The 27338-nt window shown below is 40.9% G+C and overlaps 1 protein-coding gene across 1 annotated transcript in view; it reads right to left on the reverse strand.

Annotated features, from left to right (window-relative positions):
• The window catches only part of LOC140492255 (ufm1-specific protease 2-like), a 60643-nt gene extending 35761 nt beyond the window's left edge, over window positions 1-24882 (reverse strand). Inside the window, exons 1-6 of the mRNA XM_072591189.1 lie at window positions 24787-24882; window positions 24181-24259; window positions 19244-19427; window positions 15896-15959; window positions 12868-13022; window positions 5347-5539 (exon numbers count right to left, since the gene is read on the reverse strand). Of these exons, the coding sequence (XP_072447290.1) occupies window positions 5347-5539; window positions 12868-13022; window positions 15896-15959; window positions 19244-19427; window positions 24181-24259; window positions 24787-24882 (771 nt within the window). The remainder of the gene's footprint in view (window positions 1-5346; window positions 5540-12867; window positions 13023-15895; window positions 15960-19243; window positions 19428-24180; window positions 24260-24786) is intronic.
• Window positions 24883-27338: the final 2456 nt, after the last annotated feature.

The following is a 27338-nucleotide window of genomic DNA, read 5'->3' on the forward strand; positions in this document are numbered from 1 at the left end:
CCCTCAGGGAAGAAAAGTAGTTCTCATCACTGTCTTAAATGAGAGACTTCTTATTTTTAAACTGTGTCTCCAAATCTAGTCTGTACACCATTAGTGAACATCTTTTCAGCATTCACTCTCAATCCTCTCAGGATCTTAGATGCTTCGGTAAGGTCACTTTTCACTATTTAAACTAAAATGGATATAGATGTAGTCTGTCCAAACTTCCCTCATGAGGTAAAAGTTTGCCCACTCATTTAACCTATCAACCCTTTTTAGACAATTTATGTCTGTCACATAACATGCCTTCCTACCTATCTTTGTATCATCAGCAAAATTAGCAATCATGCAATGTGATTGTTCTCAAGGTTGTTGTGGCACAGTGGTAGTGTCCCTACCTCCGAGTTAGGAAGCCACACCTACTCCAGATGTGTGTTATAATATATCTTAACAGGTTGATTAGAAACATTTACATTTGGTGCCTTTATCTAAGTCAAATTGAAAATATCTGAGGCCCCTTTGGCACACCAACTATCACATCTTGCCAGCCTGAAAACATCTCATTTCTATTAGTCAATCCTCCACATCATTAGAAATAACACAGGCCAGAGAAGTGATGAAGTCCTAAAAATAGAACATTGGGAGTTAGACAGCAAGTTAAAAAACAGGACCTTAAAGATATTGATCTTGAGATTGCTTCCAGTGCCACGTGAGTCAGAGTCAGACTCTAGGATGTTGTATTGCCTCAGGAATGTCATTGAACAATGCAGGGCATCATGAATGGGAGGGTGATGAGTTAGAGGTCATGGTACAGGATGGTACCAACGATATGGCCAAAGTGAGGAATGAGATCTTGCATTAATAATTCAGGGAACTAGTCAGTAGATTAAAAAACGGGGACCTTAGTGGTTGCAATCTCTGGATTACTATTGGTGCCAGGTGCCGGCGAGTTTAGAAGTAAGAAAATGGGACACATGAATGCATGACTCAAGAGATGGTGGAAGGGGGAGGGTTTTAGATTCCTGGATCACTGGGACTGTTTGGGGAAGTTGGAACTTGTACAATTGGACGGTGTGCACCTGAACCACACTGGGACCATATCCTTGCAAGTAGGTTTGCTGGTGCAGGGGGAGGGGACACAGAATATCAATGAAATAGAGACACATCATGCTACAAGTCAGAGTCTGTTCAACTATATTGAATGTCAAGACAGTAAGGCAAGGCTGGATGGTCTTTAATGCTAAAAGTGTATTGGTAAGACTGATGGGTTAAAGGCATGGATTGACACATTCAAGTGTCACATTGTTGCCATTACAGAAATGTGGTTAAGGGCAAAACTGGTAACTCAACATTCTGGTACAAAGGATCGTTAGGTGAGACAGCGGAGGGTGTTAAAAAGGTGGTGATGTAGCAGTATTACAGTAGTCAATTACTGCAGTAAGGAGAGATGATACCTTAGAAACATCCTCAAACGAGGCTTTATCGTTAGAACTTAGGAATGTTAAGGGGGCACCTTACTGGGAATGTGTTATAGATCCCCAAACAATCAGAGGGAAATAGAAGAGCAACTATGTAGACATTCACAGTTGTAAAGGTAATAATGGGGTATTTAAGGGATTTCAGCTTTCCCAACATGAATTGAGCTAGTCATAGTGTTAAGGGTTTAGATTTCTTGAAATGTTCATGGGAGTATTTTTATATCAGTACATATAAGTTCCAACAAGAGACGATGCAGTGCTGGATCTGGTTCTCAGGAAAGAAGCCAGACAAGTATTCGATGTGGTAATGGGAAACATCTTAGTATTTGCAAACAAAACACAGTGTGGTTTAAATTTGTTATGGACGAGGAAAAAGATGGCCTGCAAAAGATGGATTTGGATTGAGAGAAGGCACTGTTTATTAAAATACAGCAGATTTGGTCATAGTTGATTGAGAACCTTGTGGGTAAGTCTACAGCAGAGCATTGTGGGGCATTCAAAAAGGAGTTGGGGAGAATACAGTTCCAACATGTACCCTTTAAGGGGAAATGTAGCAGCCGTAAGTTCAGAGAACCCTGGATGTCTTGAACAGTTCAGGACGGAATGAGGAAGAAGAGCAAGGCTTTTAGAAAGTCCAAAGGAAGTGATTCAGCTGTGGCCCTAGAGGAATGTAGGAAGTGCAAGAGGAAACTTAAGGAAGCAATTTGAAAAACAAAAAGGGCACATGAAAAAGGACTTGTGAACAGGATTCGGGAGAATCCTAAGATATTTTATTAAAATGAAGTGGTTAACCAGTGGAAGAGTAGGGCTCAAAACGGACCAAGGTGACAACCTGTGTGGAAAGCCACAGGATATTGGAAGATTGTTGAATGGACACTTCTCCTCAGTCTTCACTCTGGACAAGGAAAGTGTAGGTAGGGAATTCAGGAAAAGGGATTGTGAGGAACTTGCACAGTTTGACATAGGGAAAATAGGGAGGTATTGGAGGTTCTGTCAGGCTTAAAAAAGAAAAATCCCTTAGCCTGGATGAATTGCATCCCAGGCTGTTGTGGGAGGTGAGGCAAGAAATTGCAGGGGCTCTGATGCAAATTTATAATTTCTCTCTGACCACGGGGGAAGTGCCAGAGCACTGAGGATGGCTAATGGGGCTCCACCTTTCAAAAAGGTTGGTAGAGATGAACTGGGAAATTACAGACTGGTGAGTCTCATGTCAGTGGTAATAGAAAATTCTGAAGGAAAGAATTAATATCCACTTGGATAGGCATGGGTTAATTTTGGATAATCAGCATAGCTTTGTTGGCAGGAGGTCATGCCTAACAAATTTGTTTAACATTTTTTGAAAATGTGATCAAGTGTGTGGATGAAAGAAGTTCAGTTGATGTAGTTTATATGGATTTTAGCAAAGCTTTTGACAAAATCCCACATGAGAGACTGTTTGACAAGGTTAAATTACATAGAAATCAGGGAAATCTGGTGAGATGGATCAGAAACTGGCTTAGTAACAGGTCACAAAGCGTAATGATAGAAGGCTGTTTGAGTGAATAGAGGCTGGTGTTTTATATATATATAAATCATACATATGAAAATGTGGGGGGAAGTATTAAACAAGATTGCAGATGACACCAAGATTAGTAGCGTAGTTTATAGTGAATAAGACGGTTGTAGGTTTCAGAAAGCTATAGACGGGTTGGTGAGATGGGCAGAGCAATGGAGATGGTACTTAACCCTAATTAAGTGCAAGGTGATGCACTTTGGAAGAAGAAACAAATGAGGGAATATTTAATGAATGGCAGGATACTGGGTAGCTAAGAGGAATAGAGGGAGCTTGGGGTTAATTATTCATGGATCCCTGAAGTTGGCAGAGCACTTTAATAAGATAGTTGAGAAGGCTTATGGGACACTTGCTTTCATCAGTCATGGCATAGAGAGAGAGAGAGAGAGAGAGAGAGCAAGGAGTTGTCCAGAAAATTGATTAGGCTACACCTGGGGTACTGTGTGTAGTATGGTTCCCTCACGATGGGAAGGACGTAATAGCACCAGAGGGAGCAGGGGGACATACACCAGGATGTTTGGTGAGATGGAGAAATTGAGCTATAAGGAGAGACTAGATGGACTTGGATCATTTTCTTTAGAGCACAGTAGGCTGAAGGGGGGATATGATTGAGGTGTGTAAGATTATGAGAGGTATAGACAGGGTGAATAGAGAGCAGCTGTTCCCCTCGGTTGAGGGGTCAATCACAAAGGGGCAGAGTTTTACGGTAAAGGGCAGGAGTTCAAAGGGGATTCCCTCATTTGTTTCTTCTTCCAAAGTGCATCACTTTGCACTTAATTAGGGTTAAGTACCATCTCCATTGTTCTGCCCAACTCACCAACCCATCTATAGCTTCCTGAAACCTACAAATATCTTATTCACTATAAACCACTCAACCAATCTTGGTGTCATCTGCAAACTTGTTTTTCACTCAGAGAGTGGTGAGAATCTGGAATGCACTGTCGGAAGGTAGTGGAGGCCAGAAACCTTACAACCTCTAAAAAGTAATTTGGATGAGCACTTGAAATATCATAACATTCAAGTAAATTAGGATTAGCACACCTTTAGTAGTAGTTGTGCCAGTGTGGACTTGATGGTCTGAAGGGCCTTTTCTGTACTGTATAACTCCATGACTCTATGAGTAGAAATGGCATAATGTACCAGATGAACATATGGCTGTTTCGAATTCCTGGGGTATTGGGACATGTTCTCAGGGACATATCACCTAGTATATGCTGGGTTGCACCTGGATGGGACCAGACTGATATCCTAGGGGATATATTTGTTAGTGTGGTCTGGGAGTGTTTAAATGAGAGTGGTAGGAGGATGGGAACCTATATAGTGAGATGAGTGACAGGGAAATATGGACACAAACAAAAGACACTGAGAAACTAGGCAGGTGATTGGCAGAGAATTGAAAGGCTAGAATCAAGCAATCTGCTCGGGATTATTTCCCTAATCTCATTTCTAAGTGGCCTATGTTCACTTTGATTCCCCTCTTCCTTCTTTATACATTTTAATAAGCTCTTGCTATCTTTCTTGTTACTACTTACAAATTTACTGTCAAAGTTTATCTTCTGTTTTTTTTTAGTTGTCTTTTATTGGTCTTTAAAACTTTGGCTTTTCACTAAATTTTGCCACATTGTTTATTTTTTCTTTCAATCAATCTGATGCTATGCTTAACTTTGCTAGCTAACCATGATTGGCTTATACCCTTTCTAGAATCCTTCTTCCACATTGGAATATGTATTTGCATCAAATATTAACTATTTTCTTAAATAGCTGCCATTGATCTTCAGCGTAAACCACCGACATCAATCCTTAACTCAATTACACTTATTTAAGTGTATCGTAGATGTTTCTGACCCAAGTTCATCCTTCTCAAACTGAATGCTAAATTCAACCATGTCTGGTCACTGCTTCTGAGGGGATCTTTTACTCTGACATCCCTTATTAAGCTTGCCTCATTATACATCAGATCAAAAATAGTCTGATCCCTGGTTGGATCCACAGCATATCATTCTAGGAAACTGTCCCAAATGCACCTTATGAATTCTTCCTCATGGCGTGCATTTGTAACATGTCCAAACAGGTTAACATTCAACCCAGAAACTGACATGCCAGTGGCCAGGGAAGGGAAGAGCAGGTTAATCTCCAGCTAAGCATGCTTGATGCCCTTCAAGCCACTGCCTCCAGTGACAAGCTAGCAACTTGTTTCAGGAAAATCTATCTTTGAAAAGAGATGTAAGCATGGTTTTTGCTTTCTTTATACACTAATAGATATATGAAGGGAAAAGTAGACAAACTCATGGGGACAGACTGTTTAAATGGGAATATTGTCCAGGACTCCAACCGTACTTTCCGTTGCAGTTCCAGAGCTTCATCACTGACTCCAGCAGGGAATATTACTGTAGTAAGAGGCATTTTCTCTGGTAATTCGAAGTGGAATGCTTGCGGCTGTGGAACAGTTTTTCCTTTTGTGTATCGTTGAATGCAATCACTCATTGCAGCTACCTGTGTGGTGACTGATTCCACAAACTGATCCTGTAGCCTGTCAAAAACATCATTTATTATAAATGCATAACCTTACTTAATAACTGGATATATATTAATGCTACTTGACAAGAAAAAAATTATTTTATCTCAACACAAAATTGGGTACAAAAGCATTTAGTTTCCCTAAAAGCTGCTGCTCTCTCCTGAAATAACATCAGAAACATTTAAAGCGTTTTGAATCAGTAAACAGGGATTTTATGGCTTATTTTCCCGCATTTTTCTATCAAATTCCTCAACTTTAAAGTTCAACTGGAATTCATTTTAAGAATATATGTTTTAAAAACGTTGATGGTAGTACTTATAACTTATAATACTTGCAGCTTTTATTTTTGATTTTCAGAATTTCCATGTTTTCTGAAATCCATCTATACCTATCTAAAAAAGGGCAGGTCAGGCTACCCTCTTGAAATGTTTAGAGGGGGTCTGGCCTGGTCCATTAAAAGCCTGCAGGTCCTAGAATGTCCCACAAAGGGAAACAACTTTTCCACATCTATCCTATAAAGTCCACTAAGAATCTTGTATGTTTCATCAAATCTCTCCTTGAGGATGGGGATCATTGTGTCACGTCCTCCTACAGCCATTTGTTTAATTATCTACCAAAATTCATGACCAGATGTGGCAGGATTATATAACTTAGATCTGTTGTTTGCGAGATCTCTTAGCTCTGTGCATTGTATAATACTTGCACTGTTTGCAATTGAATTAATCCAGTGTCATATTTTGACCTGGTTGATACCCTGAATTTTAGGTATGCCTATTGCTGCTTCTGGCATGCCCTTTGCACACTCCTAGTTTGATAGTAATGTCAGCATTCAGGAGATGTTCTCCATGATATTGCAGATTCTAGTTCAAGGAAGTACTGCTGTCCCAGTTTTAAGATGTTAGATCTGTTAGAAATCAAATTTCGCATTGTGGTAGTGCCAGATAATATGATGAAGGGTCTCCTCAATATGAAAACAATGCTTATTTCCAAACCACTATGCTAGGTCTATCCTGCAAATATTTTTATGGAAAGACGATACTGTTAAGCCTTACTGAGCTGAACCCATTTGTAACTTTGAAATTAAGCCAGATGTTCATGATGAGATTCCCTTCACAACTGCATGAACAAAACCTCCAGAGTCAAATACCTTAAGTATTTGAAATTATCCCTGAGCTCAAATGTATCTTTCAGCTTTGTAATAGGAAACCAGATGATTGAATTGCATTTCAAAGAGCTCAGCCATCTGATCAAGCTTTGTAGTGGGATGGGAGAGGGGGTCAAAAATTCATCGTTATTGGTGTTTCTGACCACATCCTCACTGGTGCCAGCCGTCACTTAGCCATTTAACATCCTGCTGGCCATTAATTGGTTTTTTTTTAGAAGAATCCCTACAGTGCGGAAACAAGCCCTTCGACCCAACAAGTCCATACTGACCCGCCGAAGAGTAACCCACCAAGGCCTATTCCCCTACTACTCTACATTTACCCTAACCTAATGCACCTAACCTACACATCCCTGAACACAATGGGCAATTTTAGCTTGGCCATTTCACCTAACCTGCACATCTTTGGACTGTGGGAGGAAACTGTAGGAAATCCATGCAGACATGGAGAGAATGTGCAAACTCCTCACAGACAGTCATATGGAATCAAACCCACGTCCCTCATGCTGTGAGGCAGCAGTGCTAACTACTGAGCCACTGTGCAGATTTCTACCCTTTAGTCAAGAAGAGGCTCCACCTCAAAGCGCTTCCAACCTATATTTCCAGTAAGGGATTAAATGGATCACTCAAAAATTGAAGACCCTGGGGGAGTCCCAATGGGCTATGAGAGCCCATGAGCCAAGTACTGATGTTTTTTTCCTCCTGAGGCCTAAACAACACAACTTACCAGGCCTATAATCATCTCTGACCTCAAGATAACCTGAAAATTGAAGTCAGATGGGTGCAGCCTTTAACTGGGCATTAATTAAACACTTACAGATCTCAATAGACAATAGACAATAGACAATAGACAATAGATGCAGGAGTAGGCCATTCTGCCCTTCGAGCCTGCACCGCCATTCAATATGATCATGGCTGATCATTCCTAATTAGTATCCTGTTCCAGCCTTATCTCCATACCCCTTGACTCCACTATCTTTAAGAGCTCTATCCAATTCTTTCTTAAAAGAATCCAGAGACTGGGCCTCCACTGCCCTCTGGGGCAGAGCATTCCACACAGCCACCACTCTCTGTGTGAAGTAGTTTCTCCTCATCTCTGTCCTAAATGGTCTACCCCGTATTTTTAAGTTGTGTCCTCTGGTTCGGCACTCCCCCATCAACGGTAATATGTTCCCTCCTGCCAGAGTGTCCAATCCTTTCATAAGCCTATACGTTTCAATCAGATCCCCTCTCAGTCTTCTAAACTCAAGGGTATACAAGCCCAGTCGCTTCAGTCTTTCCGTGTAAGGCAATCCTGCCATTCCAGGAATTGACCTCGTGAACCTACGCTGCACTCCCTCAATAGCCAGAATGTCTTTCCTCAAATTTGGAGACCAGAACTGTACACAGTACTCCAGGTGTGGTCTCACCAGGGCCCTGTACAGCTGCAGAAGCACCTCTTTGCTTCTATACTCAATCCCTCTTGTTACGAAGGCCAGCATGCTATTAGCCTTCTTCACGACCTGCTGTACCTGCATGCTTGCCTTCATTGACTGGTGTACAAGAACACCCAGATCTCTCTGAACAGCCCCTTTACCTAATTTGATACCATTGAGGTAGTAATCTGCCTTCCTGTTCTTGCCACCAAAGTGGATAACCAGACATTTATCCACATTAAACTGCATCTGCCATGCATCTGCCCACTCACCTAACTTGTCCAGGTCACCCTGTAATCCCCTAACATCCTCATCACATTTCACCCTACCACCTAGCTTTGTGTCATCAGCAAATTTGCTAATGTTATTGCTGATACCATCTTCTATATCATTTACATATATTGTAAAAAGCTGCGGTCCCAGCACGGATCCCTGCGGTACCCCACTGGTCACTGCCTGCCATTTCGAAATGGAGCCGTTAATCACTACCCTTTGTTTCCTATTAGCCAACCAATTCTCTATCCAATCTAGTACTTTGCCCCCAATCCCGTGCGCCCTAATTTTACTCACTAACCTCTTGTGTGGGACTTTATCAAAAGCTTTCTGAAAGTCCAGGTACACTACATCCACTGGATCTCCCTCGTCCATCTTCCGAGTTACATCCTCAAAAAATTCAAGAAGATTAGTCAAGCATGATTTCCCCTTCATAAATCCATGCTGACTCTGTCCTATCCTGTTACTATTATCCAGATGTGCCGTAATTTCATCCTTTATAATAGACTCCAGCATCTTTCCCACCACTGAGGTCAGACTAACTGGTCTATAATTTCCTGCTTTCTCCCGCCCACCCTTCTTAAAAAGTGGCACAACATTAGCCGCCCTCCAATCCTCAGGAACCAACCCCGATTCTATTGAACTCTGGAAAATAATCACCAGCGCATCCACGATTTCCCGAGCCACCTCCTTCAGTACCCTGGGATGCAGGCCATCAGGTCCCGGAGACTTATCAACCTTCAGACCTAACAGTCTCTCCAACACCAAATCCTGGCAAATAGAAATTCCCTTAAGTTCAGGTCCTTCAGCCACTGTTACCTCAGGGAGATTGCTTGTGTCTTCCCCAGTGAACACAGATCTGAAGTACCCATTTAATTCCTCTGCCATTTCTTCGTTCCCAGTAATATATTCCCCTGCTTCTGTCTTCAAGGGCCCAATTTTTGTCCTAACCATTTTTTTGCCTTGGACATACCTAAAAAAGCTTTTACTATCCTCCTTTATATTCTTGGCCAGTTTACCTTCGTACCTCATTTTTTCTCTGCGTATTTCCTTCTTACTAATCCTCTGTTGTTCTTTAAAAGCTTCCCAGTCCTCCGTTTTCCCGCTTATCTTCGCTAAGTTATACTTTTTCTCTTTTAACCTTATATGTTTCTTTACTTCCCTTGTCAGCCACGGCCGCCCATGTCTCCTCCTGGGATCTTTCTTCCTTTTAGGAATGAACTGATCCTGCATCTTCTGCATTATACACAGAAATATCTGCCATTGTTCCTCCACGGTCTTCCCTGTTAAGGTATTAAACCATTGAACTTTGGCCAGTTGCTCCCTCATAGCTCCATATTTCCCTTTATTCAACTGAAATATTGTCACTTCAGATTGTACCCACTCCCTCTCAAATTGCAGATTGAAGCTTATTGTATTATGGTCACTACTTCCCAATGGCTCCTTCACTTCGAGGTCACTGACCAATTCTGGTTCGTTACACAATACCAGATCCAGAATCGCCTTATCCCTGGTCGGCTCCAGCACCAGCTGCACTAAAAATCCATCTCTGAGGCACTCCACAAAGTCTCTTTCTTGAGGCCCGATACCATCCTGATTCTCCCAGTCTACCTGCATGTTAAAATCCCCCATAACAACTGTAGTAACATCTTTGCGACAAGCCAATTTCAGCTCCTGATTCAACTTACCTCCAACATCCAGACTACTGTTTGGGGGCCTGTAGATGACTCCCATGAGGGTCTTTTTACCCTTAGTGTTTCGAAGCTCTATCCACACTGACTCTACATCCCCTGAATCAACTGAGATGAGAGTGGGTAGGTTGCTTTTGGTGATTGTTAATAGGTCAAGGTTGATTTATAGAGCAGGGGAATAGCCACCAGGGTTATTCTATTGCCTGCTGCCATCTGCAAACCAATGGGAAGGTCCCGTTAAATTCTGCCCAGGAAAACAAAAGTCAGGGCTGAAATTAAATGAATAGCTCAAAACAAAATGGTCAGTTGACACAATCAGAACTGAATTTCAATACTGTTTAATGCAGAAGAGGACAAACCTCGTGGCTATTCCAATGCATCTAGAGATAGAAAGGGAAGGGGATGGCTCTGGTCATGCTGGAGAGAGATATAGGGTCTTTGAGAAGTCAAGGATGAAATCCAGAGTGACCAGAGGACTCACCCTGTGTGATGAAACAATGCAAACTGCTCTGTCAAAATTTAATGTGCATTTTCAGGAAAAGGTCCCTCAGTTTTAGATAATTGGTGCCCAGCAGAGGGCATCAGTAAGTGTTGTTCCCGCTGACAGACTTCCTCTTGTTTCAGATCTCCCTGTCTCCTCCCACATGACTGACATCCCTTGAAATCCCATTCCCATCATCAGTCACTTGATGCCCAGATCCTTCAACAATCTTATGCATTGGTTAAAATTCCAAAAGAACTGCGGGTGCTGGAAATCAGAAACAAAAACAGAAATTGCTAGAAAATCTCACCAGTTCTGGCAGCATCTATGGAGACAAATCAGAGTTAATGTTTCAGGCCCAGCGACCCTTCTTTAGAGCTGATTGTAGCTAGGAAAAAGTTGTATTTTTATGCAGAAGATCGGGTGGCGGTATGGGTTAAGGAATAAAGGATAGGTGGGGATAGAGCCCAAAAAGAGAGAAACACAGTTGTAGACAAAGGAGTGGATAACGGTCATCCTGGGAGAATGAATATCTGCTAATAGGGACTATTGTGGCCAACATTGAGTGGTGTGTAATATAAGGCCATGTGATAACAAGACCTGGTGTGTAGGGTTGGGGGGAAGCTTGGGAAAAAGTGCTCAAGCCCTAAAATTGTTAAACTTTAAATTGAGACCAATAGGCTGAAAAGTCCCCAAGTAGAAAATGAGGTGCTGTTCTTCCAGGTTGCGCTGAGCTATGCTGGAGCACTGCAGCAAGCCTGAGATAGAGACATTGGCCAGGGAGCAAGGTGGTGGCAACTGGCAGCTCAGGGCTTTTTATTGCAGACAGAACATAGGTGTTATGCAAAATGATCACCCAGCCTACGCTTTGTCTCCCTAATGTAGAGGAGACCCCATTGTGAGCAGCAAAGGCAGTAGACTAGATTGAGCAAAGTGCAGATAGAGCACGGCGGCACCTGGAAGATGTGTCTGGAAGTTGGTGAGGAGGGAAGAAGTAAACAGCTAGGTGTTGCACCATCTGCAGTTGCAGGGGAAAGTGCCATGGGGCTGGGGGAGTGTTGGAAGTGAAGGAGGAGTAGACTAGGGTGTCCCAAGAGGAACAGTCCCTGCAGAAGGTTGACAAGGAAGGGAAGGGGAAGATGTGTCTGGTGGTGGCATCCGGCTGGAGATGGTGGAAATGGTGGTTAAAGATCATCTGGATGAGGATGCTGGTGGGATGATAAGTGAAGACAAAGGGAACCCTATCATTGTGGGAGGGAAGAGATAGGGTGAGAGCAGAACAGATGTGGCGGAGATGGAGGAACTGGGAAAATGGAATAGAGTCTTTACAGGAAGCAGGGTATGAGGATATATAGTCAAGGCCACTGGGAGTCGGTTGGTTTGTAGTGCAAGGTGGAAATTGGAAGCAAAATTCATAAACTTTTCCAATTCCAGACAAGAGAGTGATACCCGGTACATCGATGATTTCATTGATGCTGTGAGCAACCAATCGAGTGACTGGCAGTTCTCCAGTCACAGCATTACCACCAACAGAATTCGAGAAGGTAAGATCCAGAGGAGATTTGATAATGTTGTTCACAGTCATGAGGGCTCTGGACTAAGTAGACAGGGAGAATGCAAAACATTCACTTGATACATTTGGCAAATGTGCTGTACTTCTACTCAGCACTTGCAAGTTTCTTTAAGAAAGAAACTGGCTCCCTTCAAACTACTTCGAAAAAAGAAAAGAGGTAAATGTAATGTGATCTTTACTTGGGAATCATTTTAAAAACAAAACCAAAAATAAAGAGCAATGAGGGAACCCTGAGAGAGTCATGAGGTCACTGAACTTCTTTTCAGTGTCTAAAATGTCTAAATACAATAAGTGCATTATGTTTCTTTGGATTACAGACCACACTTTCCAAAGTTGAAGGAAGAGGTTTGTCGATATATGTCAATCTTTGCTGGGGGTTTTCAAATGGATCTTACACTTCACCTTCAATATTGAAAATATAGATAAACATAGCTGTTCAGGAGTCAGCAGACAGCAGTTAGAGCAAACTTAAAATTCTCCAAAAAGTATTTCAATAAATGCCAATGTTAAAGAAATGGAGATGTGCCTTTCCAGAGAAGGCATTCCATTGGCGCAAAGTATCTAGCATAAGCCACAGAATGAAACTAAACAAGAGCATCATTAAAATATTTAGCTAAAGAGATTATGGAGGCACTGTGTTAAGAAATATCTTATCAACAAGTATTGTTGACCGTCAACTACATTATTGCACTGCTAACATAGTAAATTAGTTCAGAAATCACTCAGCATTTTGGACAATACATACTTTCCCAATGGTTCCTCTGGTTTTGCAAATACTAGCACATCGATAGGAAGAGTCAGCTTGAAGTGCCCACGTGACGTCTTATTGTGTTGGACAACCATTTTTTGAACGGTACCAAGCTGTGCTATCTGAAATTGTACCTCCATGTTTACTATTTTCTGTAAGTTAAAAATAGTTATACAGGATTTATTACGGATTTATTTTAAGTTATAAGGTTGGCAACTTCTTAAATAGTCTGCGAACATAAGGTCAGCAGATAACAAGTGAATCACTCAGGGCCTGCCTTCCAGTTTGATTGTCTTAATCTACAAAAGTATTTGGAATTTAAGCCATAGAGTTATACAGCATGGAAGTAGGCCCTTTGGCCCAACTTGTTGATGCCGACCAGGATTCCTAAACTGAACTAGTCCCATTTGTCTGCATTGGCATATATGCCTCTAATTTTTTCTATCCATGAACCTGTCTAAATATCTTTATAATTATATCTGTTATGGTTATACCCACCTCTGTCACTTCCGCTGGCAGCTTGTTCCATACACGCACCACCCTTTGTGTGAAAAGTTGCCCCTCAGGTCCCTTTTTAAATCTTTCCCCTCTGATCTTAAACCTGTGCACTCTAGGTTTGGACTCCCTGACCTTGAGGAAAAGACCTTGGCTATTCACCCTATCCATGCCCCTCATGATTTTATAAATCTCTACAGAGCCACCCTCATCCTCCTATGCTCCAGGAAAACAATGTCCCAGCTTATCCATCCCTTTTTATAATTCAAACCTTCCAGTTGTAGTAGCATCCCTGTAAATCTTTTTTAGATCTTTTACCGTTTAATAACATCCTTCCCATAACAAAGAATATTGCTGGTGTGCTTTTGAACACCAGACTGATGTAATCTAAGAATATGTGTTTAGATCGGAGTGGTGCTGGAAAAGCACAGGAATGATGAAAGGCTTTTGCTCGAAACGTTGATTTTCCTGCACCTCGGATGCCGCCTGGTCTGCTGTGCTTTTCCAGCACCACTCTGATCTAAACTTTGGTTTTCAGCACCTGCGGTCCTCACTTTTGCCTCATCTAATAATATGGCAGAGCACACGTCTTCATTAGAAAAGGGAAAATATACTACCAGTGTCCTCCCCTTGTGTTCCAAGAAAGTAACATAAATTGTAATCTGAGCAGATGCCGAAAAGGGGCATATTTATTGATATTTCTTTGCTCTTTCTTCCTGAATGAATGAATTTGCTTTATTCTATTCACTGACAGTGGAACAAATCAGCCTGTCTTGCTCTAACATGATGTTGCTGACTGCCCCTGTAGAACTGTTATTCTATCTTAGGTATCTCCCTGCATGCACACTTTCAAGGAATGAAACAAAAAAATGGAAATATTACTGTTTATGTAGTTGGACTAGTAATCTTTAGGCCTGGTATAATGATCTAGAGACTTAACATTGAGGTAGCATTTTGGCACATTGTGAAATCAAAGAGCCTTGCAAAATTGAGTTCAGTGGGAATCGGGGAAAACTCCGCTTGTTTGACATCTGATCTAGCACAAAAGAAGATATTTGTAGTTGGAAGCTAAAAGCCTAAGTACTAGAACATTGCTGGAGGAATTCAGGATAGTACATTTGACTTAAGGATCTTTAGCTGTTTTGTTATTTATTAATCATTCCATCATAAGATCAGAATTGATGATTACATATTGTTTAGCACCATTCACTACCCTTGGACACTCCTGGACCTATGCAGACAGACCTGGACAAAAAAATAGTTTTAGGCTAAGTGGCAAGCATACTTTAACCACACAAGTACTGGACAATGACATTCTCCAACCAGATAGAACTCACCATCTATCATATTCATTAATGTCTTTTAGGAAAGTAAAACTGTTGTCCTAATGTAAACTGCCTCCATGTGAATCTAAAACCAAAGCAATGTGATTGACGATTAACCACCTGCCTATTTCCATACTGTATAACTCTATGGCTCTAACTCATCCTTAGCAACCAAATATCCTAAATTAATCTGGCCCGTTTGCCAACATTTGGCCCATTTCCCCCTAAACCCTTCCAATTCATGTCCCCACCCAGATATCCTTTACATTTTGTACCAGCCTCCACCACTTCCTATGGTAGCATTATTCCATACACTCCCCACCCTCTGCATGAGAAAGGTACACCTTAGGTCCCTTTTAAATTCAAGCCACTCAATTGGATTAAAAGTGACAACATGTCTCATTAAGAGTAATGAAAGCAGATGGACAACTTTCCATTGCCACAATCAATAGGCACAACAGAACCCAGTCAATCTTGCAAAGCCCTATCACTAGTACCTGGGAATTACTGCCAAAATTGGGGGAATTGTTGCATAGTCAAGGAACATCCTTGCATAGTTATACTCAGTCAGTCATACATTATAAGCAATATCTGAAACAGTACCATCCATAACAATCCTTGGGGTAAGTGTGACCTACCAATAGAGGTGACAGGACAGTGGATAGAGAATGATAGAGTCTTCACAGTGCAGAAAGAACCCATTTGGCCCATTGAGTTTGCATCAACCCTAAGAACAGCATCTCATCCAGACCTAGCCTCTGAGTTGGGAGGTAAGAACCACTGGGAATCCTTAACTTTGATACTAGATTGTGTGAAGTCTCATGGATTGAGGTGAAATAGTGTGATTATTTTGAACTTCAGGGAACTGTGAGACGTAAGCTACATGATCAGTGTGTGATCAATGTGAAATAAATACTGCTTACAAAGCCTCCAGTCAGCCTAATTTTTCTCTATAAATGAAACTAACAAGGAATTGGATGCACTGATCCGTTTAGTTAATGTTGCAGCCTGATGGTTCCTGATGTAGGGTTTTTGCCTGAAACGTCGATTCTCCTGCTTCTCAGATGCTGCCTGACCTGCTGTGCTTTCCAGCACCACACTCTCAACTGCTGTTCCTTTATGTCATTACACATAGTGTCCCATCAGAAATACTTGTAAAAGCAAAAAATGTTTCAATGCAAAAGTTATAAAATCTACATGCCTACCAGAGGTGAAATCTTTAACGATTTCTGTTGGGAAGCCTTTTTAAGTAAGTCACTGACCTCTGGCCTGAAACAAAAATTGTAAACTGATAAGGTAGGACAGAAATAGAGCCTGACTCTTCACGTTCTGGTATCTGGTACTATCATATTGACATCAATGAATTAAACAAGACAGAGACAGAACTATTCAAACATCTTCAGTTCTATTCATACAAAAGATATGAGAAAGATATGAAACTCCAGATTTCTTTTTTGTTCACTCCATCAGAATGAACAGATCACACACGTTGGACTAGTGCACTGCTGGGATGCAGGTTGCATGGTTATAGGTCTAATTTTCTCCATCAAAGGCTTGTTTTGCTGATCTAATACTGTATGAAGAGACTGAATTTACAAGATATATAACACATTCTACAAAATTCCTGTAACAGAGTTAATCAAGTTCAAAGCAACTGCGATGCTTTATCAGAACTTTAAAGCTCAGGAGTGGTATTGAACATAACAAAGGACAAATTAAATTGGATTTGTGTTACCTTCATCCCTATTTTACAACAGTGATGACCTGACTACACTTTAAAAAGCTTTCAATGGCTATAAAATGGGATATCTAAGGTTGTAAAAGGCATTACATCAAGTCACAGAGTTGTACAGCATGGAAACAGACCCTTCAGTCCAACTCATCCTTAGCAACCAAATATCCTAAATTAATCTGGCCCCGTTTGCCAACATTTGGCCCATTTCCCCTTAAACCCTTCCGATTCATGTCCCCACCCAGATATCCTTTACATTTTGTACCAGCCTCCACCACTTCCTGTGGTAGCTTGTTCCATACACAGCCCACCCTCTGCATGAAAAAGGTACACCTTAAGTCCCTTTAAATCTCTCCCCTCTCACCTTAAGCCTATGTCCTCTAATTTTAGACTTCCCTACCCTGGGGTAAAGGCATAGATTATTCACCCTATCCATGCCCTTCATGATTTTATAAACTTCTATAAAGTCACCTCTCAGACTTTTGAATGGACCTCACAAATTTTAATGACGATCTCTCTCCCTCTCTCTCTGCACATTCTGTACGGCAGTAACACTATATTCTGCACTCTGTTCTATTACCCTGATGCACTTTGTCTGGTGTGATCTGCTTGTATAGCATGCAAAACAATTCTCTTCACTGTATCTCAGTACATATGACAGTAATAAATCAAATCAAATCAAATCACAACAGAACTGTGAGGGAAGTTATTAGTTTTGGTATAAAGGGACAGTTGAAATATGGATACAAAATTGCCTGAATGTTAGAAAACAGAGAGTAATGAATATTTTTGGGCTAAGGGAAGGTTTGTCATAGAGCTCCCCAGAGGCCAGCATTGGGACTCTTGCTTTTCCTGATATATATTAACATCTGGATCTTGATGTGCAGGGCACCATTTCAAGGATTACAGATGACACAAAACCTCAAAGAATTGCAGAGGACAGTATGGAATTCCAAAACAACGTTGATAAGTTGGTGGTGTGGGTGAATAGGTGACAGGTGAGGTTCAGTGGAGAGAAGTGTAAGGTGATGTACTTTGATAGGTAGAACATTAAAAAACAATAGCAGTACAATTCTAAAGGGGGTGCATGAGCAGGGGTACCTGTATGTACATATGCACAGAGAATTGAAGGTGGCAGGAGAAATGGAGAAAGCAGTTAATGCATGATACTATATCTCTGATATTATTAATAGGGGCATAGGGAACAAGAGCATGGAGGTACAAGAGCATGGAAGTGATGTTGAAAATGTGCAAAATACTTGTTAGACGTTAGCTGGAGTATTGTGTATCGTTGTGGGTGCCACATTATAGGAGAGATATGAATACTTTGGAGAAAGTGCAAAAGCAATTTATAGGGATAGTTCCAGAAATGTGAACCTTCAGTTGTGAGGATAGATTGTAGAAGTTGGTATGTTCTCCATAAGATAAGAAGGCTCAGAGGGGATTTGATAGAGCTTTTCAAAATCATGAGCAGGCTGAGCAGTTAGGGAGAAGCTATTCCTGCCCATGAAAGGAGCAAGACAAAAGGGCAAAGATTTAAAGTGGTTTGCAAAAGAAGCAAGGATGATGTAAGAAAAATACCTTTTCACACAGCGAGTAGTTAGGGTATGAAATACATAGTTTGGAAATTTAGTGGAGACAGGTTCAATTGAGGCATTCAAGAGGGCATTGGAAAATTGTTTGGATAAGGAATGATGTGCAAGGATATGGGAACCAAACAAGACATTAGCTATAGATAATGATGCTTATTTGAAGAGTCAGTGCAGGCATGATTGACCAAATGCTCTTTCTGAGCTGTAATAATTTTGTGATTCTGTGAGTACTCAAAATGTCAATACAAACACAGTTCTACTCATTTGTTCGTATCTCAAAGTGAACCAATGTAATTAAACCTTATTCACCAGGCATAGATTATATTGATTGCTGATCAACAATTTAAAGCCTAGATAAATGCTTTTTCATAAAGAATCTTAATGGCCAAGATGAGGAAACATCAAATAAAGTCTAGCAATTCTGCTTTGGTTCCTTCATAATTAGTGATTAGCAAGTTACTAGGTTTGTTTAGTATCAATATTTCAAAAAAAATCAGAAGCTAAGTGATGACCTTCTCTCTACTTATCATAAATAAGCTGAAATTATTTCTAATAGCTTCTGAATTATATTTGTAAACACCTGCCCATTATTTTATTATTATATTACTGAGAATATTGTTTAGCTCCAGACACAGCTCAAATCTGGAAGAACAGAATTAAGGGTGATATGTTCAAGCAAAATTCCTATTATTAAGTTTTAATAAATGCACTATGCAATTTAGTGAAGTCCTTGTAGAGAGTGTACTGGAACTAAGAACATTGACTGATGGAGTAAGGTGGTATTTACCAGATTCATGGAGACATGAGAAATACAGCAGGAGAAGGGTGTTCAGCTCCGTAAACTTGCCCTGCCATTCAATGAGGTCATGGCTGATCTAATTCAGTTCTATTTTCCTGCACTTTCACCACATCACTTGATGTCATTACTGACTTGAGCGTACTCAATGATTAATTTTCCATGGCTTCCTGTGGTAGAGAGTTCCACAGGTTCACCTCTCTCTTAGTGAAGGATGTAGTTGACTCTAACTACCCTCTGAAATGGTCTGGCAAGTCTTCAGTTCAAGAGTAACTAGGGATGCACAATAAATGTTGGCCTTACCAAAGTAACCCACACCCCATGAAAAAATACATTTTTAAAAAAGTAATTTCTCCTTATAACCTGTCTAAGTAGCCTATCCATGTATTTATTTATTTGTTTATTTATTTATACATTCCATTCTACTACTTACGTAACATAGTTTAAGATGATCTTGCACTGAGTATCTTCTTGCAGTTGTGTTGGATGTGTACTGGCGTGGGTTTTGGGCCACATATACAATGGGCTACCAAGAAAATTCAGGACGAGAGCCTTTGAATCTATCTTAGACAACAGGTCATTCATGGCTTCCTTAAAGCCTGCTTTAATTCCTTCTTCTGAGTTCAATGAAGATAAAGAAAAGAAGAAGGTTGTAAATGCAGTTATGCCTAGAATACGTTTTCAGTAATGTCTGTACTAATAAACTCGCATCCTCATGTAGCTATGTAAATGGCAAATTGGGCATTTTGAAATATTAACTGTGCGCCAAACCAAATGCTGTGACACTGCAACAGAATTTAACAAGCAAGCATTACACAAAAGGTCATAAACTATAAATACTTACTTTGTGGTGGTCAACCTGAACAAAGAATAAGTAGTTTACAGAATGAAACAGCATCCAGGAATGAGCATGCAAACTAATTTAGCGGCACGGTGGCACAGTGGTTAGCACTGCTGCCTCACAGCGCCAGAGACCCGGGTTCAATTCCCACCTTAGGCGACTGACTGTGTGGAGTTTGCACGTTCTCCCCGTGTCTGTGTGGGTTTCCTCCGGGTGCTCCGGTTTCCTCCCACACTCCAAAGATGTGCAGGTCAGGTGAATTGGCCATGCTAAATTGCCCGTAGTGTTAGGTAAGGGGTAGATGTAGATGTAGGGGTATGGGTGGGTTACGCTTCGGCGGGGCGGTGTGGACTTGTTAGGCCGAAGGGCCTGTTTCCACACTGTAAGTAATCTAATCTAATTGAATTCCAAATAAGGAAATCTATGAGGGTAAGAGGCATTAATTTGGTGAGAATGGAAGGAAACCTTATTAAAGGAGTTAATGGAGGATCAGTGGTGAAGATACATAAAGTTGCCAGAAAAAGCAGGAACCCTGAGGATTGGGAACACGTTAGAATACAGTAAAAAAAGGGGAAGACGTTTGATCGAGAGGGCGAAAAAACAATGCGAGTAAAATTGTATGGAACATAGAAACTGACCGTAAAACCACTATAAACACGTGAAGAACCAAATCATTAGTAAAGACAAATGTGGGTCCCTTACAGTCAGAAGGCAGGGAAATAATAGAGAACAAAGAAATGGTAGAGAAATTTAACACAGAAACAACAGAAATTGCTGGAAAAACTCTGCAGGTCTAGCAGCATCCATACAGACAGAGCAAAGTTACTGGACTCAAAATGTTAATTCTGCTTTCTCTCCACAGATACTACCGGACCTGTTGAGATTTTCTAGCAACTTCTGTTTTCATTCCTGATTTCCAGCATTAGCAGTTCTTTGTTTTTTTTTCCTTAGAATTTAAACAGAATTTGTTTCTGACTTCTCAAAAGAGGGCACAAATAGTCTCCAAGAAATGTTAGGGAAGCAAGAGTGTAGGGATCAATGTACAATTTACATAAATCAGTAGTACTAAGAAAATGGTACAAGGGAAATTAATGGGATTGAAGCCTGGGAAATCACCAGGCTCAAAGTACTGAAGGAAGTGACCCTGGAAATACTGGATGCATTGGTGGTCATCTTCCAAAATTCTATATACTCTGGAGAATTTCTTACAGATTAGAGGGTTGACAATGTAACTCCATTATTAACAAATGGATAGACAGGATAAAAAAATGGAATTATGACAAGCTAGGCTAATGTCAGTAGTGTTTTGATTAGGGAAAACATCATAACAGTACTTAGAGACAGTATTCCGGGGGGATTGTCCAGTGAAGCTATATGGGTGGAACTGAGAAATAAGAAGGAGTTGATCACTTTAATGGGATTGTATAATAGCTCCCCTCCCAATAGTTAACAGGAAATTGAGGAGCAAAAAAGAATTTCTGCATTCTTGTGTACAATCTTTTGAATTCTGCATTGTACCAGGACCATAAAACCATACATAAGCTGTGGCACAGAAAGATACCATTCACTTCAGGGTCTCTGCAGCTGAAAACATTAGCCAGCTGTTCTAATCCCACTTCCCAACACCTGGTCTGTAACCTTTCAGATTATACCTCTTGGTGCAGGTTGAGGTTAGTTTTAAAGGAATTGAATGTTTCCACTTCAAGCACCAAACTGGATAATAAATGCTAGGTTTTCACCACTTTCTAAATGAAAAATGTTTTCCTTATGTGCTCTCTAATCACCTTAAATCCACGATGCCAGTCAATTGCCCTCTTTGCTAGGGAAAACAGATCTTCTCTGTCCACACTATCAAGCCCGTCATTATTGTGTATATTTCAATTAAGTCACCCCTCAGCTCTTTGATGGAGCTATCTTCACTCTTTCTGAATTTGTCAAAATCTTACCACATCTCACAAGCAGTTAGGAAATCATATTTTCTTAAGTTTTATCCATGAAAGTTGATCATTTGTCCAGCCATTCATTGTGTCCAAAGTATCAGTCTCCAATTCCTGCAAAGGATGGCTTCTTATGCTGTTTTTGTATGGTAGTGAAAGAGCCAGGACCATTTCCTATTTCCGCTTTAGTAAAGAAGCACGTGAGTCTTTATGGTTACTTCATTCTTCCACTGGTCAGAAGCTTTACATTCAGAAAGCAGGGATGTGTGATCATAACCCAATACTTTATGTTTTGATTCAACCATCTCTCTAATGTTTTCTCCAAATTACTCTTTGGTGAGAATAATGCTTAGTTTTCAATCTTAGACTTGCAGTCAGCTAAAGGATAATAAGTCTTTACAACTTTCTCCCTGAAAAGATGTTGGAAGCAGTGTCTTTGAAGACCACTACCTGGGCTATACCTCCTTCCACCCTGCCTCCTGTAAAATCACGATCCCTTTTTCCCAATTCCTCCCCCTCTGCTGCATCTGCTCCCAGGAGGATCAGTTCCATGAGAGAACATCCTCAAATGCTACAATTTCTCCTCTCTCATGGTTGATGATGCCCTCCAGTGCATCTCCTCCAATTCCTGCACCACCGCCCTTAAGCCCCACCCCTCCAATCACAACAAGGACAGAATCCCTCTGGTTCTCACCTTCCACCTCAACATTCTATGGATACATCGCATCATCCTCCACTATTTCTGCCACCTACAAACAGACCCCATCAACAGAGATATATATTTCCCTCCCCACTCCTGTCAGCATTCTGGAGAGACCATTCCCTCCACAACGCCCTTGTTAGGTCCACTCTGCCCACCAACTCACCCTCCACTCCCAGCACCTTGCCCTGCCACTGGAAGAATTGGAAAACCTGTACCTGTACCTCTACCAATGTCATCTACTGTATCTGGTGCAACTGATGTGGTCCTCTACATTGAACAGACAGGACGCCAACTTGCGGATCATTTCAGAGAACATCTCTGGGACACCTGAACTAAACAATTCCACTGCCCAGTGGCTGAGCACTTTAACTCCCTCTCCCACTCCACCAAGGACATGCAGGTCCTGTTCCTGGATGCCGCTAAACCCTAACCACTCAACGCCTGGAGGAAGAAAGCCTCATCTTCCGCCTTGGGACTCTCCGACTACACAGGATCAATGCGGATTTTACCAGTTTCCTCATTTCCCCTCCACAACCTTATCCCAGATCCAACCTTCCAACTCGGCCTCTCCTTCTTGAACTGTCCTCCTGTTCATCTTCCTTCACACCCATCCTTTCCAACCTATCACCTTCACCCCCTCCTTCATCTACCTATCACATTCCCAGCTACCTTTCTCCAAGCCCCATCCCCATTCCATTTATCTCTCAACCCCCTTGGGCCACAAGCTACATTATTGATGAAGAGCTTCTGCTTGAAACATCAATTCTCCTGCTCCTCGAATGTCGCCTGACCGGCTGTGCTTTTCCAGTATCATGCTCTTCGATTCTGATCTCCAGCATCTGCAGTCCTCACTTTCTCCTGAATCAGATCGTGGCCGGTCTCTGCTAGCATTGGTCCAGAATATTGTCAATTAAGTAAGACAATAGCATGATTAGATGCAACCAAGAAATAGAAGTAAAATATTCATAGTATTATTATTGTGCAGTAAGATTTCTGAGAAGTCACTCAGTTGATAAAGACATATGTTATAGTCATAGACTCTTAGAATCATATAGCAATGAAACAGACCCTTTAGTCCAACCAGTCCATGCTGACTATGTTCCCAAACTAAACTAGTCCCACCTGCCTGTGCTTGGCCTACTTTGTCTGGTAGTTCACTCCACACATGAACCACTCTGTGTAGAAACAGTTGCACCTCATATCCTTTGTAAATCTTTAATCTCTCATCTTAAAAATGTGCCCCCGGTTTTGAACTCCGCCATTCTCATGAAAAGACCCTTGTCATTCACCTTATCTGTGCCCCTCATGATTTTAGAAACCTCTATAAGGTCACCCCTCAACATCCAGAAAAAAACTCGCAGTATTTCCTGTCCATTTTTGTATCTCAGACCCTCCATTCCCAGCAGCATCCTGGTAATTGTTTTCTGAACCCTGTCCAGTTTAATAATATAATTTCTTTCACAAGGCAATTAAAACTGCACACAGTACGCCAAAAGAGGCCTCACCAATGTCCTATACAACCTCAAGAAGGCATCCAACTCCTATATTCAATGGTCTGAGCAATGAAGGCAAGCGTGTCAAACCCCTTCCCAACCACCCTGTGATGCAAATGTTGCAAATGACATTTCACAAATAACTTTTCTTAAATCATGGCGTGTGAACTATATGCATTGAAAAATAGCTATTTCCTCGGGAATGGATTTCAACAGAAGTATTGAGAATTACAACAGGACAAAATCAAGATGACAAAAAAAAATGTTGAGCTTGTCTTACAATATTTTAGGGCAGAAAATCTCATTGCTTAATGCATTCTAACTTATTCAATGATAGAAAAGTCTGTATTGATAATGTAGACCAGATTAACATAAATATTAAAGCAATTTACTCACCATCTGTTTTGTTGATGACTCCTTCCAACTGAATTCCTCCCTTTATTCGAAACAATATATCTTCAGTATCAATTGGCAGCTGAAATACATTGTTTGAAATAAAGTAATCCACGTATCTAAATAATGTATCGAATCTGCTGCTCATGTTACACACTTGTTTATTTTACTCATTCATGGAATGTGAACATCTATGTCCAGTTCTAATTTGTTTTATACTTTGATGGGATCTGTGTGTCAATGGCAAAGTCTGCATTGGTATCCATCCCTAATTGTCCTTAAGAAGATAGTGGTGGGTTGCTTGAACAGCTACAGTCTATCTGTTATTGGTATACTCACAGTGCTGTTTGAAGGAGTTCCAGAAACTTGATTTGGTAACATTGAATGAAATCTGATATATTTTCAAGAGAGGAAGGTGTATGGCTTGGAGAAGAACTTGCAATTGGTAATGTTGTTGTGCATTTGCTGCCTTTTCCTTCAAAGTGTACTGGTCATGGATTTGAAAGGTACTGCCATAGGTGCCTTGGTACGTTATTGCAGTGCATCTTGTAGATGTGTTTGGGTGGTGAAGGGAGTGAATATGGATATGGCAGTGATTACACAGGATACTTTATCCTGGATGGTGTCGAGCTCCTTGAGTGTATTTGAAGCTGCGCTCATCCAGGCAATTGGCGAATATTGAATACCTCCAACAAATGCAGCCATTATTCCTTATGCCAGGTATGACTCCAACCAAAGCAGTTTTTCACTTGATTCCCATTGAATCCAGTTTTGTTAGGAATTCTTGATGTCATTCTCCATTGCTGTTTTTGATGTCAAGCGTAGTCACTATCACCTCTCCTCAGAAATCCTTCTGACCTACTCTTGTTGCCATAGTACTTATATGAATGGTCCTGTTCAGATTTTGGTGAATACTAACCCAAGAACGTTGATAGTAGGCATTCTGTGAATTACATGCCATTGAATGTTAAGGGAGTTGGTTAGATTCTGTCTTGTTGAAGATTGACATTTTCACATAAGGGCTTTAAGATACATGAGCAACCTTATGGTAAAATCATTGGGTTTCTTGTCACAGGTATAAGTAGCTAAGTGCAGGCAGAGTCAGTCATGTTGATCAAAGTTGGAAGATGATTAAATGTAGATAACTGTTTCTTAATAATGTGACAGTAAGCTTTGAATTTGATATCTCTCAGATTAGCATGAATAGTTGTTTCCGATGTTAACATGAAGTCAAGTTTTACAGCTACCTGCGTTTGAAGACAGTTAGCCCTTCCCTTGACCAGCATTGTCTTGAAACCAAATTTTCAGGTGAGGTCCTAAAACCATGGGACAAATGAGTATTGCCTGACATGTATTGCGTGAGCTCTATTTACTAAAAACTGAATGTTGTCCCGGTTTCACTGTGCATTGGGGCAGACACCAATACTGCAGTATCTCAGTAATTATGAATTTAACAAAATAAAAGTGCTCTTCTAGTGAACACCTTGGAAAAACCTAGCCAGGAAATTTTGATTTTAACATGTAGGTTTCATTAAACGGTAGATAATGCTTGCTACAATCAAAATAAGATTTGCAAAAAAAGATTAAAATATTCTTCCTCACCAATTGTCAGCATTCAGTCATATGGGCCATTACGAATATCTTAATATGGAGGAGATGTAGCTGTCCAGGAATCTTGCATAGACACGAAGGAAGATCTTAAATATTGACTAGGTGAATTGACTTTCTGTTGGTGAAGGTGTCCACATTCTGAGTTAGGACCTTTACTTCAATAACCCTTCATCTGCAGGAAACATTGACTCTGGGCAAATCCCATGACACTCTTTGTTGAGGTGCAAAATACAAAGGGAAATTGATATGCTCCCCTACATTAGCAAACAAGGCATTAGTCACATCCCTTTTAGAAGTTTATGTTGCTGACTGGGAAATATCTACCAGGTCATCTGAGGCATAGAAGTTGAATGCAACAATTGCATTTATTGCCATTGAGAGGGTATTAGGGTCGAAGGTCTGTGACTCCAGTTGCTGTGCCACACCTCATCCCAAGTCTCTTCCAAAACTAATTTTCTATCCGGTTAAGGTAAGATGACTTGAAACTTTACATCCCTCTTCACATTAGAACTTGTTTTTCTTCCCTCTACTCCAACTTCTGGGTCTCATGCCACACCATCTTCCTTCTGATGGTCAGGCCTGTCTCTGGACTCCAGTTATTCACATCAACTAGTTTTTGTGACTCTTCTGTAAGAGGGTGTTATGTCCATCCTCTATATTCCCTCAGACTAGGAGCAATATTCACTTTAAAGATATTAACAGCTTCTTTACACCTTAGTGCTACAATCTATGAGTAGAAGGGCAGCAAAAATGTTGGTGTGGCAGACCAATAGCCCCACCTCCCACTTCTTTTGATAGGTAACTTCTTGACTCTTTTGGGCAAATCAATCCAAATATAATTATAACTCTAGAAGTGGACCTCAGCACTCCAAAGACATACTCTGCCGATGCAAAACAAATTCACTAAGAACACAGTAATGCTAACCTGGCCTAATGTCCACATACTGGATTCCAGACACTAGGGACTCCAAAATCTGAATGGTCTAGTAATCCAGAGAGCTTGAAAATATTCTGGGGACCAGGATTCAAATCCCACCAGACCCCCAGATGGTGGAATTTGAATTTTAAAAAATATTTTGAGATTAAAAATCTAATGATGACCATGAAACCATTTTGTGGTCTTCAAAAACCATCTGGTTCATTGTAGAGTCATATAGCATAGAAGCAGGACCTTTAGCCCAATTTGTTCATGCCAAGGTTTCCTAAATTGAACTAGTCCCATTTGCCTACATTTGGCCTATATCCCTCAATAGGATCTACAATAATCAGACATGTTCCAAGATGGTGATGGAAGAGAAAAAGTTGCGTTATGAATCGGTTCAATTTATCCAGTCTTTGATGCTTATCCAGTTGTCTTCTCCATGATATGTGCTTATGAATGTCAGACAAGGATAAGACTCATCTTTAAAGTCATGCATTAATGTCTAGACAGTCAGCATTAATTTTTTAAGTCTCAGTTTTGAGTGCTAACTAATGTAGAGTTTAATATCCAGTTAGTGAGTTGGGGGGGGGGGGGGGGGGGGGAGTGTGGGGGTGGGGGGGGTGGGGAG

This window comes from Chiloscyllium punctatum, chromosome 2, assembly GCF_047496795.1.
Source record: "Chiloscyllium punctatum isolate Juve2018m chromosome 2, sChiPun1.3, whole genome shotgun sequence".
In the NCBI taxonomy this organism is placed as follows: Eukaryota; Metazoa; Chordata; class Chondrichthyes; order Orectolobiformes; family Hemiscylliidae; genus Chiloscyllium; species Chiloscyllium punctatum.